General features: G+C 42.7%; 1 protein-coding gene across 2 annotated transcripts; it reads right to left on the bottom strand.

Annotated features, from left to right (window-relative positions):
- Positions 1-747: 747 nt before the first annotated feature.
- Positions 748-18,257, bottom strand: LOC121299986 (endosomal/lysosomal potassium channel TMEM175-like). 2 transcript variants are annotated; one of them, XM_041228296.1, is made up of 10 exons: positions 17,979-18,257; positions 16,925-16,963; positions 16,209-16,306; positions 14,206-14,257; positions 13,982-14,017; positions 12,962-13,045; positions 7,838-8,002; positions 2,788-2,866; positions 2,284-2,419; positions 748-2,046 (listed from the first exon to the last, which is right to left on the bottom strand). In XM_041228296.1, exons 1-10 carry the CDS (start codon positions 18,177-18,179, stop codon positions 1,383-1,385), a joined length of 1,554 nt encoding a protein of 517 aa, XP_041084230.1. In that variant the 5' UTR covers positions 18,180-18,257; the 3' UTR covers positions 748-1,382. The 2 variants fall into 2 exon arrangements, with proteins under 2 accessions (XP_041084230.1, XP_041084239.1); XM_041228305.1 differs by lacking the exons at positions 16,209-16,306; positions 16,925-16,963; positions 17,979-18,257 and adding an exon at positions 14,413-14,626.
- Between the last annotated feature and the right edge of the window lie 1,856 nt (positions 18,258-20,113).

Genomic DNA, 20,113 nt, shown 5'->3' on the forward strand with positions numbered 1-20,113 from the left:
GAACCAGTGCTCTGCTTTCTATACACAGCCTAATTATATCGGTTAAACAAGTTGTAACAGAATGCTTACACAACAGTGCCATCTAATGGGATAAATCTGCATTACGCATTTAATGCAACAAATACAAAAAAACCAAGATGATTAAAAAATACATTACAATCATAAAACACATCAGAGAGATCACTGAACTTATTGAACATTAATGAAAAAACAACACTCAGCAGGAAGGGATCTCAGGATCATAATCCAATTAATTATAAACAACCAAGAGTCCGTTTTATAGACGGTTTTATACTGGCAGGCCCATTAGCAGTCAGCATTTACTGTTGAGCTGGCTCTAAACTTACAGTGTAATGAAGGGGGCACTATTTATTGATATAAATCTCCCGAATTCAGCAATGTGCTCCAAGTAACAGGTTTTAGCACTTTCCTCTAGACTAGAGCAAGCTTACTCAGGTAATAGTCAATTTTTGCACATTTCATACCAATCCTACAAAAAATATATATAAAAAAATATATACACAATTGTATGCTGCAATTTAATTATTTTTAAAGAAACAGATTGCAGTCCCAAGTAAATCTACTAGCATTGGAAGCTTATTTAAATAATAATAATAAAAAAAATAATTATAATGTAACTCAAATAACTAAAGCTACAATATGATGAAAGAAGCTGAACACATTATTATTACAAACTAATAAAAACTGACTTTTATGAGTGTAAAATTACAGTAACAATTTTGATACGGTTTCCAATATAGATGAACAAATTACTATATTATTATACAAACATACTTGTTCACTGCAATGCATTGGTATTGTGTAATGAAAAAGATAAAAGGTATTGGAAAGACTATTTGGATGAGGTGAGTTGTATGTAAGTTATAGATGAGTTTCAGTTGCATTAGCGTAAAGTAACTATGCTTTCTTGGATGGGCTAATTACAGTAGGCTTTTCTTTAAAAGCAAAAGTAACATTTACATGTACCTTAATATAAATGAAGTCCATTCATGAGAATGGAGTTCACTCATAATGTTCATTTGTTAAAGCTAAAGAATGGACAGGCAAAAGTCTCTCTCTAACATGACTCTGACACAACAGAAAGTATAGGGGGACAAAGGTAATGCAGTGTTTCATAACCTGTCCATTCTTCGTCTCATGAAATATTTTACTTTTAGCTAAATGACAGAACTGAAGCTTCATCAGTCACAGTATCAAACTCCTTCAAGCAATATGTATGGTTAGAATTTACGGTCACTATCGAAGGACTTGCACTAATGGTTTCAATTACCATAAAAGGTAGAGCCATTTCAAATGAAGGAGAAAAAGAAAAGCAACCAACCCAACAGATTTTTTTTCTTGTAAGCCCATTAAAATCTAGGCTAAGACAACTCATCATTGAACGGCAAACGACTTTCATCTTCCTCTAATGCATGGTGCATTGGTTTGGCTGGACAAAACACTAACCTTAAAAGTGCCAAGGCAATGCTGACAAGAACACGAAGGGCCAGGAAAGCAAATGGCACAACGACTTGCATGACATGGAAAATCTGGGCACTGAACTTACTCAGAATGCAAGTGAGGAAGAAAGTGATGAGCGTGACGCAAGGGTACAGGGCAAGCTTGGCAAACATGAAAGCATGGTCTCTGCCACCGTACCTCACATATGGATGCAGAGTTTCTCTTTCATTGAAGAGGGTAGTGACCCAAATGGCGAGCTGGAAAATGCCAGCGAAAAAGATGATGACACAGCTTATCTGGATCGCCTTCAGTTCGTTGTGCAAGTTTTCTGTGAACTTGTGAGTAAGCTGATAGGCCAAAGGAATGCCCCCGATACATGCCAGTGAAAATGTATTGAGTAGGCCCATGAACCTTGTTGCCTTGGTTATGTGTAAAAACAGTGAATGATGGACAAACCACAGGAGCCCCACAGTCACAAAAGAGCCAAAGTAAGCCAGGAACTTGGGGCCAAACTCGCTGAGAGCTGCAATCAGACTGCCTCGATACCTCTCCTTCACTTCGTTACGATTGGGAACATTGTCCTCACTGTAAAAAGATTGCAGTTTGGGGAAAATTAAGAATACTGAATTCATAAAAATAAATAATTTGTTATAGTGATGGATCTTTCTTCCTAAAATAAATCAATAAATACAGATGCAGTACATTTAAAAATCTATCCACACATTACTAAAATATTGAAATAGAAAATACCCTCATTCTATTCCTATGCAATTGGTATGCATATTTTAAGGTGAAAATATGTCTTCTGCCTTTGTGACTTACCATATATCCAAAATTAAAAGCATGGCTACAATAGCATATACCCCATCTGTAAAGGCTTCAACCCGCTCTTTGCTGAGAGGCTCACATGGATGGTATGAGTAGAGCAACGTGCTCTCAGGAAGCCCCTCTTGACAACCTTGGGAAAGCAAATCACTTGTATATATATTCAAAAAAATATGAATAAATAAATAATACAAGCACAATCAAGCTTTATTTTCCGTGACATCACCATGACAACAAAAGCTGCAGCAACCTTCCCCAGAATATTTTCAGCAGCTTCAAAAAGAAAAAAAGAAAATTTCCAAAAATATATGGAGGATGAAACAGCAACAGCTTCTGCTGTCATGAGTTGTGCAGCCTCAACACTTTTATTTAATCATTCAAAGATGGTACCAAAGCTGAGATTGTTAAACATATTTTTAATGAAATATAGTAGCAATGTATTATCAAAGTATATTATGAATTTATAGTAATATGTACCAGATATTTAGATGGCTAACTCACCCACAAGCTTGTTTCCACACCATTTTAAGGACTGGGTTATGTAAGGAAGGAAGATGACCATTGCAAGGAGAACGTATGACTGCAAAGAAAAATTCAAAGAAACACCAGGACCAAACAAAAAATAACACAATGTTAGACATAATTAAGCAACATTTTACATCTATGAAACACATTTCTTTAAAATGCACCTGTAAATTTAATAACATATTTTTTACAAATACCTTTACCAAAGTTTAAAAAAAAATATTGCCATTTTCTGGCAACCCAAAGGCAAACCAAGCTAGCTCTTTAAATGTCTTGTTTGTGTAAGACTGCAGAAACAGTTTAAAACGTTATTACCATAACCCTGGTTCCCTGTAAGAGAATGACAACCATTACCGAATGGGAAGAGCCCCTCTGACAGTCAATCACTGAGCATATATAAAAAAGCTGCCCTATCAGGGCCCTGCTGTGAGAGGGAAATCTCCTGTTTAAGAGGGACGTCCTCACAGTAGCACATCACCATTTTCTTTTGAAAGCAGAGGTCAGCTGGGGACATGACCTCAAAGGGTAATGGTTGTCATTCTCTTTCAGGGAACCAGGGTTATGGTAATAACCTAACGTTCCCTTTCAATTCGAATGACCACCATTACCAAATGGGAAAGCTGTATCAAAGCTGTCGTGGCTCCAGATTATCGACAGTACAGCCCCACGGCGATAGCCTCAGAGCCCACATGACGCCTAAGGACATGCCACTGGCAAAACTCTAGAGCCCAGAGAGGGTCTTGTTCGGTTTGTAACATCAAGGCGGTAAAAACGCACAAATGTCTGACTACCTATCCATGTAGCAGCATTGCATAACTCATCTAAGGAGGCTCTATGAAGGAAAACCCACGAAGTTGCCTGGCCCCTGGTAGAATGGGCCGTAATGTCCCCCGGTAACGGGGAGTCCGTCTGTTCATACGCCAAGCGTATCACATCTGTCACCCAGTGCGCTAGACATTGCTTTGATAGGGCCTGACCTCTAGAGCGGGACCCATAGCAGACAAACAGCTGGTTGGACTGTCTCCAGGACGCTGTCCTATCCAAATAACAACGCAGAGCCCGAACTGGGCATAGTGTGTGTTGTGTACGGTCCTCGTCTGACTCGGTGGAGGTCTGAAAGTTTCCAAAACCATTGATTGGTTAATATGGAATAAGGATACCACCTTTGGCCAAAAAGGATGGATTTGTTCTTAATGTTACCCGCGAGTCACTTCCAGTGAAAGCCATACATTTGTCATCGATGGACAGCGCATGAAACTCACTTACTTGTCTGGTAGACATAATGGCTATTAAAAACGCCACTTTCAATGAAACAGGGCGTAGTTCTGCTGACACCATGGGCTCGAATGGGGGACTGTCACAAAAACAACTGTAGTGGGTGACGTCAAACCAAAAACAGGAACCAGTAAATAAACAACAGAGAGGTGGAGTTGGGTGGAGCCGAGCGATTTGTTTCGTTCCGCATTTAATGAATGAACAGAACAGTAAATAAAAAGGTTGTAACAAACAAAAAACACAGGACACGGCACTTTCGCAATATTATAGAGACAAACAAAATGGACTACATAGACAAACACAATGAGCTGATATTTTAACCATTAATTATTATTATTATTATTATTATTATTATTATTATTATTATAACCTCCGTCTCCAATCCCGTTCTCCACTCACCGAACACACAACCCCGAGTGAGTGAATACATGCTGCTTTTATGCAGCTGTACCGAGACTCGATTGCTAATCAATCATTCAATTGGAGTCGCGGTACAACTGCACGTGAATTAATAAAGTGCAATTCCCTGTGCTCACATATTATTACATTTTACTTGCACGTGAAGTGCTGTGCAATCCTCCTGCCTAAATACAAATATACATTTTAAACACTTGTGTTACACAGACCCATTTATCCCTTGTACCAATGACTATACACCAACATTAACACACAACATACAACACAAAATACACACAGGGGCGGGGCATTTTGCCACATGGACCAAGTACCAGTTCTAGATCCCACTTGGGGACCATACTTTTCATGGGAGGACGAAGCCTCCGAGCCCCTTTAAGATATTGCACTGCCAGGAAATGTGTCCCAGGGGATACCGAGTCAATTTTGTCATGACACACTGATATTGCTGCCAGGTATACCTTCAAAGTGGACTCTGATTTTCCTGCGTCAAACAAGTGTTGTATGAAGGTTAGTATTGTCTCAATCGGGCAAGTCACAGGATCGTGACCTTCGGCAAGGCACCAGTCTTGGAAAACTTTCCATTAATATGAGTCCTGGGCTCTAGTGCTTGGCGCCCTATCAGACTGTAATGTTTCTACTACTGCAACTGACAAACCTTGTCTAAATAGATGGCTCCGTTCAATGGCCAGACCCAGAGTTGGAGCTGGGCTGGGTTCAGGTGCCATAATCGCCCCTCTGCTTGGCTCAGGCGGTCCTTGCGCAGTGGGAGCTGCCATGGCTGATCCGACAACATGTCGGAGAGGAGAACAAACCAGGGGCGTCTGGGCCATCTGGGTGCAACCAGCAAAACCTGTGCTCTCTCACCCTGATCCTCTCTAGTGTCAGGGGTAATAATGGTAGCAAAAGGAACACATACAATAGCCTCTGTGGCCAGGGGTGAGCTAGTGCGTCTACTCCCAGGGGGCCCCCATCTCTCCGTGCACCGTGGTCTCTCCGACCTCCGTGGCCTTGTTGGACCGCTCAAGGCTCACATCAGTGGTCGCTCCAAAAGTCTGCCCCAGAGTAATGGGGGCGTCCAGTAGCGCTACCTTCTCGGTCTCCACAACCTTGGCTTGTGTCAGCCACAAATGCCGGTGGGTGGCCACCATCGCCGCCAGCGACCTCCCTTATGCCTGACCTATCTCCCCATTAGATTAGTCATCACTTTAGCTACCACCTGGAGCTCCCCAAAGTTTGCTTCTGTAGCTCTTTCCTGCAGCCTCTCTGCCAGCTGGTTCTGGTAGAGCACCAGTATGGCCGTGGCATTTGCTGCTCAGACTGACAGCACTGCCGATGCGTTAGCCTTTTTGAGGATCGAATCCATTGTCCTGCAAGGCTTGGATGGACAGGTTGGGTCCTTATCCCTCTTGGTGAAGATAGAACCTTGCACCAATACCGTGACCATATCCCCGATAGTGGGGAATGTGCCTAGGCCTGCTTCCTGAGCTCCTGCAATATGAAGCAGAGACTCTGCTGTTCTGGAGGCTGAGGGTGCAGACGCTGGGTTGCTCCAGGAGGAACGCACCAATTCCAGGAAGTCCTGGCATAAAGGAAGGGCATGCTGTGGGTGCCCTTTCTGCTGAAGGAAGCGGTTCCCCTTTTCCTCCTGTTCTGCCTGCCAGGGAACGTCCATGGCTGCAGCTGCACACTGCATTAATGCCCGGAACTCTTCCCTCTGCAACATGTGTGGCAAGGGCGGTAAGGAGCCTGTCATCGTGGCCTGCCCGATGGAGGTGGCTGGGTCCGAGACATCCTATCTGGATGCCGTGAAGAACAGCTCACCTGGGCTAGGGGGTCTAGGCAGAGGGAATGGGGAACGAGATTGTGGGGGCCGGGGCTGCCCGGTGGTAGGGGGCAGCCTGCCCTATGATTTTAATAGGGTCTCCAGCATAGTCTGCTGAGCCCTTACAGTCTCTGCTTGTTCTGCGAAGCGCCGCTCGGCCGAGCTTGGGCACCTTCGAGGTGACTGTGACAGGGATTGTCTGCGCCTGCATGAAGAAGGGGAGCGGTGCCTACATGGTGACCGCCTGTCCCCTGGTGAACGTCAACTTGAGCTGTACTGCCTTGGCAGTGACCCCTGGTGAACGTCAACTTGAGCTGTACTGCCTTGGCAGTGACCACCTCGCCTCCCCTGAGAGGTGTCTGTGCCTGTGTACCAGAGGTGGGAAAGGGAAGGGTGACCCAGATGTGCGTGAGATCTCCCTGGTCGCTGTAGCAGGGGGGGTCCTGGATCCCCTCTGCGGAGGCCCTTGGACCACTGATCTGGCTCAAGGAGAGAGACTCTGCTGGGGATAGGGCTGCTCTCCATCACTTAGTTCTCCTCGAGAACTTCCTACAGGGAGAGCAGTCCAGCTCACCTGCCAGTGCTTTGGCCGCGTGTTCTGGCCCTAGGCATCTGGTGCAGCACCAGTGCTCGTCCTGCCTGGGCAGCTTCGCCGTGCACTGGTCACACTGGTGGAACCCAACAGAGGACCCAGTTTGACTGCACCGACATGGCTTTGCAGGTGAAGCTGCTGCACTCGGTGCCGTTAGTAACGTGGTCGGTGTCGGGCTGTAGATGCTTTAGAGCAATTCAGCGGTGCCGAATTAGTTGATGCTGGGATCGGCGTCGAGGAGAGCGCTGTCGGTGCCGAGGTCGGTGCGATGTGTAGTGTGTTTGGTGCCGGGCTGTAGACCGGTGCCGGGCTGTAGACCTACCACTGGTGCTGAATCAGTTGGTGCTGAATCAGTCGGTGCTGGGATCGCCGTCGAAAAAAACGTAGTTGGTGCCTAGAGGTTGGTGCCGAGTCAATCGGTGCCGAGGTCGGTGCCGGGCTGTAGACGGCCTCGAAGCTATTCACCGGTGCCAAATCAATCGGTACCGGGATCGATGTCGAAAAGAGCGTGGTCGGTGCCGAGAGGTCAGTGCAAGTCAGTCGGTGTAGCGTATTCGGTGCCGGGCTGTAGGTGGCGCCGAAGATGTTTAGACCGTTGCCGAGTCAATCAGGGCCAGGTAGGCGTTGTTTTTCTCAACCTCGCAGTTGCTGGGAAAAAATGCGATCGATGCTGGGGTATGCAGCTGATTCAGCCGGTGTGGTCGCCGAGGGCAAGCGCAGCCGTGCTAGGAAAGCCCGAGGCTTGAGAGGGGCACTAGGCCCGAGCTGTTTTTTTTTCGATTCAATAAAGCAAACACAATCTGACCTGTCTCAGTGAAATGAGAGAGAAAATGGCATGATGGTGATTGATTGATGGTCAGAGAGGCTCTTCCCATTCGGTAATGGTTGTCATTCAAATTTGAAAGGGAACAAACACGTACCAGCTGGAAAAATATAAAAGAAAAGATCCCTGCCAAAAAGCAGAAAGCAGGGATTTTTAAAATAATCTTTAATATGTGGTGTTTGTAGAACGTCTGGTTTTCTGATCTCTGTATGCGGTCATTCAATAGGTAAGGATGGCCAAATCCGTATATGACAATCACAGCCTGCAAACAGAGGAACATGGTTAGCAGATGCAAATATAGCATTCATGACAGGCTTGCATCATGTTTTCTTACAATACTGACATACAAATAACAAAGTGATTTAAATAAACTTGCTCAGTTTAATACTGGGCAATTCAGTGGCCATTTGTGTACTGGTAATTATTGCAATTATTATGGATAATTGTATGTTATATAAGCAGCACTAGTAGAGTCAGTTCATTGGAGGTTCTGTCTATATGATTCACAAGACGGTATAAGCAGCAGACTGTTGAAGAGAGTGATTTCCATTACATGAGAGTAGATGTTAAACTTCATGCTGATTTGAACTCAGCTCTCGCGAAGATAAGCACCAACTAAGATGTAGATTTACAGTAAACTAATGTGATCCATCTGCATCTCCATCCATTTGCGTTGCTTTCCATCTGATGATGTAGATATCCTTCTGTCTGGTGTTGATGGCTGAAGTGTAATGCTGGCTCCAGGGATCAGCTTATTTTGCCTCCCCAGCGCATCAGCACACACAACGGCTGCGATGCTGGCTCTGGGGATCAACCCAGTGTGTCTCCCCAGTGCATCAGCATGTCTGGATTGAGCTAAGTAGGGTACATCTGTGGGGTCTTCAAGTGGACACCTTCCATCCTCTGTGTTTCATTGACTAGCCCACGACACCTCAAGAGGGCTCAACAGTGATTCTGGCGTCCCAGCATCACCCCCCTCCATCCTCCACTCAGCTCAGCCCAGCTTACTTACCAGTACATCAGCGTTGCTTTCTTTCTATTGTGCTCAAGATTCCCATCCAGAATCTTTCCGTCTCAACCACAGCCAGTTGCTGCTCCTTTCTGCTGCTTCAGATAAGTTCTTCACTGTTCGACGCAACTCTTGGCTACTGAACCCGACATGATAAACCGTAGCGTGTGCCACAAATCCTCGACAACCCACCTCCACTGGGTAAACTCACTCTCCATCCTCGCTGTTCTGCTTCAGCAGCTAGTTGAGCATCTTCTTCTTCCTCTCATACGCCCCATCCACAGCATCCTCTCATGGCACTGTTAACTCTACCAGATGAACAAGGCATGCTGATCCAGACCACAAGACAATGTCTGATTGAAGGTTAGTGGTGGCAATCTCAGGTGGAAAAATAAGCCATTGACCAACATCTGCCAGCATCTTCCAGTCTCTAGCAGCTTCCAGTTGTCCTGGGCGAGGCTTGGTTTTAACACCTTTTCTTGGTGGTTACTCTCCTGGATGGAAGAATATTGTCTTTTGTGTGTAATGCTTTGATGGAACTGGTTTCTCTATAAAGACTAGGAATTGCAAGGACCCTTCGTATTTAAAGGCACAAAAGTCTATTTTGCTATGTGTTTTAAATAAGTTTATCAGAAAACCTTAAGGAATCCAAAATGTAAAAAGTAACAGTACAGTATGTGCATGCAAAAATACAGACAGATTGACACTACTTAAAAAGTAATAAGAAAATTGAAGACAGACATCTGTTTGATTCAGTGTTTTATTACTTCTATAACCAAGTTGTTAAATAACCCAGGATTCTATACATTAGCTCTGTTAATGAAATAGGGATTTAATGAATTTTGCATGGAAATAAGGCTTCTCAAAAACAGCAAGTAGCTGTGCGAGTCAAAGTTGTGATGCAGTAGAGACGCATTGCTTTTCACAGCTCACATGGGCCTGATGATTTGTAAACAGCAGCATTTGTTAGAATTTCATTTACTAGTTACTGAGAACAAGCTTTTTTATTTATTTATTGTTTTTAGATTTTTAAGGGTTTAATGTTGTTAAACAGCTTTAAAAATTAACAGTTTTCACATAATTTAACTAGACATTTTCCTCATGGTAGTTTCCAACAGTTTTAACCACTAACAAGTTAACTGAAATCAGAGGCTCCACTTTTAATTGAATTAACTAGAAATAATGTTTAATCAGTTTATACATTTGTGAAAGGGTGGCTTGCAGTGGTGACATCAGACCAGAAACACAGACTCCAAACAGTGAGGAATGGCTGTGCAAACTGAGACGCTAAGGCTTCCAGTGTTTTATTAAATAATACACAAAAATATTTAATCAAACACAAACCAAAAGGGCACAAGGGCTAAACAAACAAATAGTAAACAAATAGTATGCTGGTTGCGGAACCAGCATACGTAGCAATTGTTTCTTTCTTTATTTTCCAGACTTACGTCTCTCCTCTTCCAATTCAACCTCCAGCGCAGACAGCTGCAGGCTTTTATATATTCTGGCCGAGGAGTTAGCTAGCTATTAAAAAATTACCTTATTAACCCTCAGCCGTAGTCTGCACGAGATTAAATAAGGAAACACTACTGTCAGCTAGTTAAATAATCCGTAGCTGATCAGTAACGCATCCTCACAAGGTTTTTACAAATAAAAAGAATATCCTGGCGGACGGCTTCTCGCTCGTCCGGCCTAACAATGAATAATAATAATAATCATAATAATAATATTGGACGGCTTTCTTAACACATAAATTAAAACAATAATAAACAAAGGGGAGGGACACTCCGCCACACATGCCCCCCCTTGTGCGCAGCACACATGGCCTTAAAAAGCCACCTCCCCCCTCAGTCCCCAAAGTCCCAGTTTATTGTTCCGGCCCAGGAGCAGGGGCAGGAAAGGGCCAAAGGTGGCGGCCATGGTGGGAGGTCCTCCTCCCACCCCAACAGCTGTAGCCCCCCTGACCTTCTCCCCCTTCTTCATAGCCGGCAGCTCCCCCTTGTGGTGCTCCGGGCCACCAAATTCACCAGAAATTGTTGCGGAGGGAGGTGGTCTCCTGACCCAACCCCCTTCTTCATAGCTGGCAGCTCCCCCTTGTTGGGTTCTGGCCACAGTATTTCCTGCTGAAAAGCAGGATTGACACTAACCCCATGCAAAGCAGTTCCGGCGACCCCAGGCGACGGTAGGAGCAGCGGACCCCCAGGAGGCGATGGCAACAGCAGGAATTCATCCTCTGCTGGTGGAGATGGGAGCTGCAAGTAGTCCTCCCATTGCGGTAGCGGAGGCAGAGGCAGCTCCTGCTACTCTGCTTCTGGCGGTGGAGGTGGCGGAGGCAGAGGCATTGTGCAGTCTCCTGGCAACGGAGGTGGGAGCGGCGTGTAGTCTCCTGGCGACGGAAGTGGGAGCGGCATGTAGTCTCCCCCTGTTGCAGGCCACCAGCCATCCCCAGATTCCCTCAGAAGAGAGGGAATTTGTCGGTCTCTGAGCCAGTGGGACCTCTCCCCCTGACGCCGGACGCTCAGGCTCCTCCATCTCCTGCCATGCGTGGCTCTGGCTGAGTGGGTGGTACCTGACCTCACCACACAGGAAGCACCACCCTTCCTCATCCAGACAGGCGAGGCAAAAATCCGGCGTGGTAGAGATGCGATGGGACATGCGACCGGCCCCGCGCAGATGTTGCTGCACCTCCTGCTGCTTTCTTCTGCTGCTTCTTCCCATTTATTTATTTATTTATTTAAAATTTTGTAATCCTGTCACAGAGACGGCCGAAGTGGGCGGCGTCAGAACCAGGAAAGGTAATGCAATACACAGAACACAGGACAGATGAAATGAAGTGATGAAGACGCCTGTTGGCGCCGGTTTATTACAAAATAAAAAGTTTACACAAACACGAAAAACACAGGACACGGCACTCTACGCCAAAATAAAGACAAACGACAACAGACTAAACTTAACAAACACGGTGAGCAGATACTTCGTTATTATTATTACTTTACTTATTTCCTCCGTCTCCAATCCCGTTCTCCGCTCACCGAACACCCAACCGCCAGTATGTGACAACGTGCATCTATATATACTATTGTGCTGGGATTCAATTACCAATTAATTATTCACTTGAATCCCAGCACGTGAATTAATAAAGTGCAATTCCCCGTGCTCACATATTACTACATTTTACTTGCACGTGAAGTGCTGTGCAATCCTCGTGCCTAAATACACATATACATTTTTAAACACTCGTGTTACACAGACCCGTTTATATCCCGTGTACCAATGTCTATACACCAACATTTAAACACACCACACGCAACACATAACAGATAATATACACAGGGGCGGGCACTTTGTTACAAATCCGCACAATTATTTTTTCCAAACAAAAAAAAAAAAACAACTCCTTTTTATATAAAACACCCCCCCCCCCTTCCCCTCCCTCCCCTCCCCTGGAGGGGTCATCATATACTGGTCTAGTACTGGTCTGACGCTTGGCGGCGCTGTCGTCCCGTTTCTGACACCAACTGTGAAAGGGTGGCTTGCAGTGGTGACGTCAGACCAGATACACAGACTCCAAACAGTGAGGAATGGCGGTGCAAACTGAGATGCGTCCAGCGTTTTATTCCAAACAAACAAAGAGTAAACAAATAAACAAATAGCGGAACCAGCATACATAGCAATTGTTTCTTTCTTTCTTTCTTTTTTTCTTTCTTTCTTTCTTTCTTTCTTTCTTTTTCTTTCTTTCTTTCTTTTCCAGACTTACGTCTCTCCTCTTACACTTCAACCTCGAGCGCAGACAGCTGCAGGCTTTTATATTCTGGCTGAGGGGTTAACTAGCTATTAATTAAATGACATTATTACACCTGGGCCATAGTCTGCACGAGATTAAATAAGGATGCATGACTGTCAGCTAGTTAAATAATCAGTAGCTGATCAGTCATGCATCCTCATAAGGTTTTCAAAAATAAAAACAATTACCTGGCAGACGTCGTCTCGCTCGTCCAGCCAAACAATACATAATAATAATAATAATAATAATAAATAATAATAATAATAATAATAATAATAATATTGGACGGCTTTCGCCATCGCATTAACACATAAATCAAAACAATAATAAACAAAGGAGTGGGACACTCTGCCACAACAATAAAAAAACAAAACAAAAAAAACATTTTTAAACACTGCTATATGAATATCAACAATAGAACATCTTACCTGAATCAGACCTATAACTATTGCACAAGCACAGAATAACATAATTCCAAGTGGAACTTCTGGGAATGTAGCCATCAAGGAGAACTACATAAAAGAAAAGAAAGCTACATTTATCCAAAGAACACTGAGCAAAAAAAACATAACATCATGAAAGGTAAAAGACAATATTACTGGATACACTCAAGAACAGTAATAATCTTTATATAGCTGCTTTCATAGTGGACCACCATCAAAAAGCGCTTTACAAGACCCGGGTGTGTGAACTATGCATCAGTTGCAGAATCATTTACAACAGCAACTTAACCGAAAGACAGAGCACAAGTGACTTGCTCAGGGTCATGCAGTTAGTCACGGGCTGAGCTTAGATTTGAAATGTGAACCTCCTGGTTATAAGCCTGCTTCTATAACCACTGGACCACACAACAATTTTCCAGACTCAAGGCAGCACAGAACAGTATCAAAAGTGATTTCTCTAAGGGTCATTCTCGAGGTATTTCAATGCCTGAATTTACCGCCTTCTCATATACACACCTTTGACAGAAATTGGACAGTATTAAGTATTACAACTATTAGGAAAAAACAAAAAGTACACTATTATTTAGGTACCCTAGGATGGAGGGCAACATTTATCAGACTGCATCACAAAGAGTAGTATGTTGTCATTGACTGCAGTATTCCAAGGGTTAACATTCCAGACACACTGGTTGGGAGAACAGAGCAGATCAAATCAATATGTTCCTTGTCCAGTCTCAAGGTCATGTTCAACATAAAGTCATTAACAAGTACTGCTTTATTTATACTATCAATGCAAATTCCTTTTCTACAGCACATTAATCACATAGTCTTTAAAGGTTGGAACTGCTAAATTAGTGCAGATTAGGGATCCTTATCTTTGGTATACTAAAACGATCTTAAGCAGCACAAAGTCTCCTACACTGTTCATATTGAACAACATATTCAAATTAAATTTAATAATAACTACAACAAAAAACATAGCTATAAATACAAAGGAATACTCACTGTATATGGCAGGAAAGTAATTAGCATCATACATGCCTAAACAAAACAAGCACATAGTTAAATTACATACTGTTCTTCTTTTGCTCCTAAACCACTAAATTCTTAATAGTGATGAGGTTTATTAATTGCTGCAATGTATGTCTCTCTACACATTACATTATTTGTATCCTGTTTTGGTGTTTCTATTGTAATATGATGCGCAATAAAGGTTATACTAAACTCACCAGGTTAAGAAGTGCTAGAAAGTCATCTATCCGGTCAATTACTTGGAATAATCTGCAAAAAGCCACATTAAAAAAAAAAAAATCCTTTAAATTAATTTCGGGAAAAAACTAAACAAAACAAAAAAACAAAACAAAACCTGCCCTTTCTAGATTTTTGTCCCACTTGACATTTTATAATCCTACAGAAAAATAGAAATATGTTTTTACCATCCTTTAACTGCTGTAAATGAGAATGTGCAGTATATCCCACAGTTTATTGCAAGACATAGTCACTGAAACTGTAATAACCCGAGATCCAAGATGCAAGAGTATAACTTAAATAACAGTGTCTTTATTAGAACCATCTCTGTTGAACTCTGTAAACCTATCTGGTTTAGTGTCCCAGTTTAATTCCAACTCCTTAATCCAACCACGGCCCAGTAGGTTTGGTCCTTTGCCAGACACTACTACTACTGGCAGCTGTTTAACAGTCTGTACTGTACAGTTAAGTTTGCAGTACCCAATGTTTTCACTCTTTCGCCTGTATAGGTTCTGAGATGCAGGGAACATGTCTTTAGCTCAGGTACTTTTGCCCCATTCCTTAATTTGGAGTACTCTGTTTCATTCATAATTGTAACACTGAACCCCGTGTCAGCCTCAAATTGCACATCCGACTTGTTCACTTTTAACTGTAATGTGATAGGAGCTACCTTGGGAATGCTTGTCTCTGTTACGTTATTCATAACGAACACGTCTTCATCGTCACTTGCATCTGTTTCAGGATTTTCGCTAATGTGATGAGCCCCATGTTTTTTTTCCACTTTCCCTGCTTTTGTTTTCCTCCCCCTCTAGGTTTGGTTTTCTCCACAGGTGAGTTCGCCCTGCATGCCTTCCTGATGTGCCCCTTTTTTCCGCATCTGTGGCACATTTCCTTAAGAAAACGACAGTCATTCGCCATGTGCTCACCACCGCATCTATAACATGCCCTCATAGTTCCGCCAGTTCGTGGTTCCCTCCACGTTTTTAGCTTTTGCACTGTAGCCTGGCTAGCATGTTTCCAGTTAGCACCATTGCTTCCTTTGCTTTGCCATTGTAAATCCTGAACGTCTTTGTTCGCTGTCTCCAATGCCTGAGCAAGTTTCAATGCTTTTTCAAATGTTAACTCGGTTTCTGCTAACAGCCTGCGCTGAATACGATCATCGTCTATACCACAGACTAGCCTGTCCCGTAACATTTCCTTTAGCCTGTCTCCATAATTGCAATGTTGAGCCAGTTCTCTTAGCACTGCCACATATTCAGTCACACTCTCATTTGCCTGTTTGTTTCTTGAGTTAAATTTAAAGCGTTGAACTATTTTGCTGGGCTTTGGGTTGTAGTGCGTTTTCAACAGTTCAACTAAATCGTCAAACGATTTGTCCCCTGGCTTATCTGGGCTTAACAAATTTCTCATCAGGCTATATGTTTGGCTTCCTACCGAACTTAAGAGAAGCCCTCTTTTTATTGCGACAGCGATTCGCAATATTCCTCCCATGTCTGTAGTTGACTATCAAACGGCGTGGTTGTTCCTACCGTGGCAGCCATGTTCCGTTGTCTGTGAGCGTTCTCGCTAACGTTAGCAGGGGTGGGCCGAAGCTATGCAGCTACACTTGTGTTTTCTCCTTCGTTGTCTCCGTTTTCAATGACCTAAGACAAGTTGTCTGATTTCCTCGTCGCCATATGTAATAACCCGAGATCCAAGATGCAAGAGTATAACTTAAATAACAGTGTCTTTATTAGAACCATCTCTGTTGAAACCTACACATTAGTGTTCTCTAAGGACTTCCTCAACCCCACGGTATCCTAGGTAGAGGGTAAGTATGTAGGGCGCTACTGACCTCTAGTGGCATAACTTGAACTGCATTATATACATAAACATTCACATTACTACAAAAACGTTTATCAGCACCATGTTAAACACACACTAAAACACAAGTTCAGAATCCACAAATGTAGATTTTTGAGAGGCACATCAGAGATTTTCTTACCTGATATGTGCAGCCCAAGCCACAGTGACTATTAAAAAGGTCATCAGGTACACAGCAATTTTTGTTGTCAGGAGCTGCTGTAAACTTTTTTGCATTTCCTGTTTAAATACATGTAGTGTTTTAGTCTGTTCATAGTAACACACTGTGTGAGTCAATGTTGGCCTACTACTGTATTTGTTTAAAATACAACTGCCCTTTTTTAAATAAAACTGTTAATAAGTATATTAATAAGTTCAACAAGTAATGTCTGTGAAATACAGTACCTCATTTACACCAGTGTCATTGAAAAGAAAAATCTATTAACACACAGTAAGAGTATGCATATAAACTCCATTGACAGCCTCTTAAAGCCACAGTTCGGTCTGGCAGATACTGTTTACTGTGCTGCCATCCAGGTGACGGGGGATTCTGATACAGAGACACATGATTTGCCAGACAGCTGGGTCCATTGTGGGTGTGGTCAAGCTGGTCCTGACTGATTTGTAACATTTCTGTGAACTTTAGTGTGGAAGAAACAGTTTCACAGTGAACTCGGACTACAAGCACAGTTTCTATTTACAGTGTGACTAGCATTTAGGCTCACAAATGACTAAGAAAGGCGCTATATAAAATAAAGATTGATTGATTGATTGATTGATTGCCTGAATGATTGACTAAACACATGCATTCATAATATACCATGCATTGCAGTCATAGGCACTGGCATGAACTGTTACCTGGTCTGGCTCTATCTTTGTATGTGCTACAGGCAAAATCTGAAAACAAAGAAAGGAAGGTTTCGATTATTACAGCAAAACAAACTCTGAATCATTATGCTTATAGCTGCACCCGTGTAGTCTGTTTATCAACTTTGTGCTTATATGTACTGGTACTGAACTAAATGCCAATATAACTACTGAAAGCACCACTTGACTATAAACATGCTGGACAGATATTGCATGTGCCCATGCTAAATCAGAATGTACAAAATGGACTGCTTGCTGCTGTAAAGTGAAAACCATGGAGGAAGGAAGTCACACAGTACATACTTCACAGTAGACAAGAAGCCACACATTACGCCATAAGACAATGAGTCAGTGGCTGAGCTGACTTAAATAGAACTAGTACAAAGTTTAGAGATTCTCAGTACTGGAGGCATTTAGTTTATTTTACCAGTATGCTATTTTATATTGTATATCTGCCTATCCATCATGTATTTACAACCTCTCACTAGTTATAACGATACTGTGCATCTCTAGGTCTTGGGTTGCATTTTTCACTGTACTGTAAATGCAGGGTCTCCTGTGAGATTTCCCGGCCCTCCAAAATACTGTAGTTTTATCTGATTTGGTGTTTTAAATTAAAATATGCATATCACATTTTAAAAGTTAAGTGTTAGCTGTTGAATGCTGAGCGACTCCAAAATATAAGACTACATTTGTAATAATGTATGCATATTATTGTATTGTAGTGAACAAGATAGTTAGAATGTTACAAAATGTGCATTGTTTTAAGAACATAAGAACATAAGAAAGTTTACAAACAAGAGGAGGCCATTCGGCCCATCTTGCTCGTTTGGTTGTTAGTAGCTTATTGATCCCAAAATCTCATCAAGCAGCTTCTTGAAGGATCCCAGGGTGTCAGCTTAAACAACATTACTGTTTAATCGGATATGTTCTACCTATACCATCAGTTCGAATTGCGGCTGAATTGTTGTCACAGGAAAACCGCAAAATACACCAGTATGAAAAAACAAAAAAAAACAAAAAACAAAATCATATTAGATCTTACCATAATAGTAGATGTTATGGAGATGAGTGCATCGCTGTAGGCTAGAAGCCGGTGTGATGATTGAGTACTGCTGTGTTCCTCCTTCTCAGAGAAGGTGTCACTCTGCAGAAATGAATGAGTATCTCTTGTCTTGGATCTTTTCTTTTCCATTTCCTCACTAACATGGTGTTGAATAATCTCATTATCCTTTTTTTCTGCCATTACTATATCTGTAACTGTCTAAGCAAGCTTCAAGAAAACATTCATACGCAAGACCTCTGTTTACAAACACAGCTGCAATATAACGGATTCTTGAAGGAAGTGACACCATAAAGAAGACGTAAATTAATTAAAGAGACAGGAAAATGATTGCTGCACCGTCCGCAAAACTGGTGAGATTATGAATTTAAACCATTTCCACAATGCACGTTTTTATAATATTGTATGACAATACATATTTTTGTAGCTTTAAAATACGTTCTAAACTCATTTCAGTGGGACTGTAGTCTTATGAACATAAATGTGGCCTGGGGGATTAATAAATTAAAGGAGACGTGTCTCATGATTTTTATCTACACAGTAGTACACTTAGACATATGCAAGGCAGTCTTTTTATTTTATTTTTTGAAACGTTTTGTGGGTAAATTATGGCTACTTGCATCATCTGTTAATGCGTAGATGCTGTAATGGAGGCAGGATGTACCTACAAGACACTTTACAGTTTTTCCAGATGTCACAAAAACTGTCTGACGAACTGTACTTGTATATTTTAACTATAGAGCTACTTGGCCAGTTATGATGAATCTTGCTATTTAACTCAACTTAATGAAAATATGATGATCCTGAAGAGCAACCCAATCTGGAAGTAGATGGAGGCACAGGCACAGGGTATGAATGTCACTGACCGACTTCAATTTAAATTGCAGAATATGGAGTGTCAAATCTTCTATTGCAACTAATGGCATGCTGGCAAACCAACTATATTTTGCTACATTGTTTAATTTGCCTCTGTCAGACACATTCACTAATAGATTTTTAATTCATTCATTCCTTGTGGGCAACTTTGAACCTTATCAATCTTTATAAAATAAGCTGCTTGAACACCAAGGAAGCATATAAAGAAACGTTAGGTTCCCTTACGAAAAAGGGTTAGTTGCAGAAATATACTGGCAAAATTGCAGTTACATTGCAGCAACCCAAAAAGGTTGCAAGAATTACCATAACACTGGTTCTCTGAAAGAGAATGACAACCATTACCGAATGGGAAGAGCTCTATCTGACCTCCAATCACTGAGCATACATAAAAAAAAAAGCTGCCCTATCAGAGCCCTGCTGTGAGGGGGAAGTCCCTCCCACCTACTGCTGAAGGTGGACTTCTTCACAGTAGCATATCACCATTTTCTTTCAAAAACAGAGGTCAGCTGGGGACACGACCTTGAAGGGCAATGGTTGTCATTCTCTTTGTGGTGATAATTCCCTTTCAATTGAATGACAACCATTACCAAATGGGAAAGCTGTACCAAAGCTGTCGTGGCTCCAGATTGTCGACAGTATAGCCTCACGGCCATAGCCTCAGAGCCTACATGACGCCTCAGGGCATGCCGCCTGCAACACTCTAGAGCCCAGAGAGGGTCTTGCTCGGTTTGCAACATTAAGGCGGTAAAAATGTGCAAATGTCTGACTACCTGTCTATGCAGCAGCATTGCATAACTCATCTAAGGAGGTGCCATGTAGGAAAGCCCACGAAGTTGCCTGGCCCCTGGTAGAATGGGCCGCAATGTCCCCCGGTAACGGGGAGTCCGTCTGTTCATACGCCAAGCATATCGCATCTGTCACACAGTGCTAGACATTGCTTCGATAGGGCCTGACCTCTAGAGCGGGACCCATAGCAGACAAACAGCTGGTTGGACTGTCTCCAAGATGCCATCCTATCCAAGTAAGAGCGCAGAGCCCGAACTGGGTATAGTGTGTGCTGTCTACGGTGCTCCTCTGACTCGTGCGGGGTAAGTCTGAAAGTTTCCAAAACCACTGGTTGGTTAATATAGAATGGAGATACCACCTTTGGCAAAAAGGCTGGATTTGTTCTTAATGTTACCTGTGAGCCTTTTCCCGTGAAAGCCATGCATGTGTCATTGATGGACAGCACATGAAGCTGA

This window comes from Polyodon spathula, chromosome 2 (assembly GCF_017654505.1).
Source record: "Polyodon spathula isolate WHYD16114869_AA chromosome 2, ASM1765450v1, whole genome shotgun sequence".
Taxonomy (NCBI): domain Eukaryota; kingdom Metazoa; phylum Chordata; class Actinopteri; order Acipenseriformes; family Polyodontidae; genus Polyodon; species Polyodon spathula.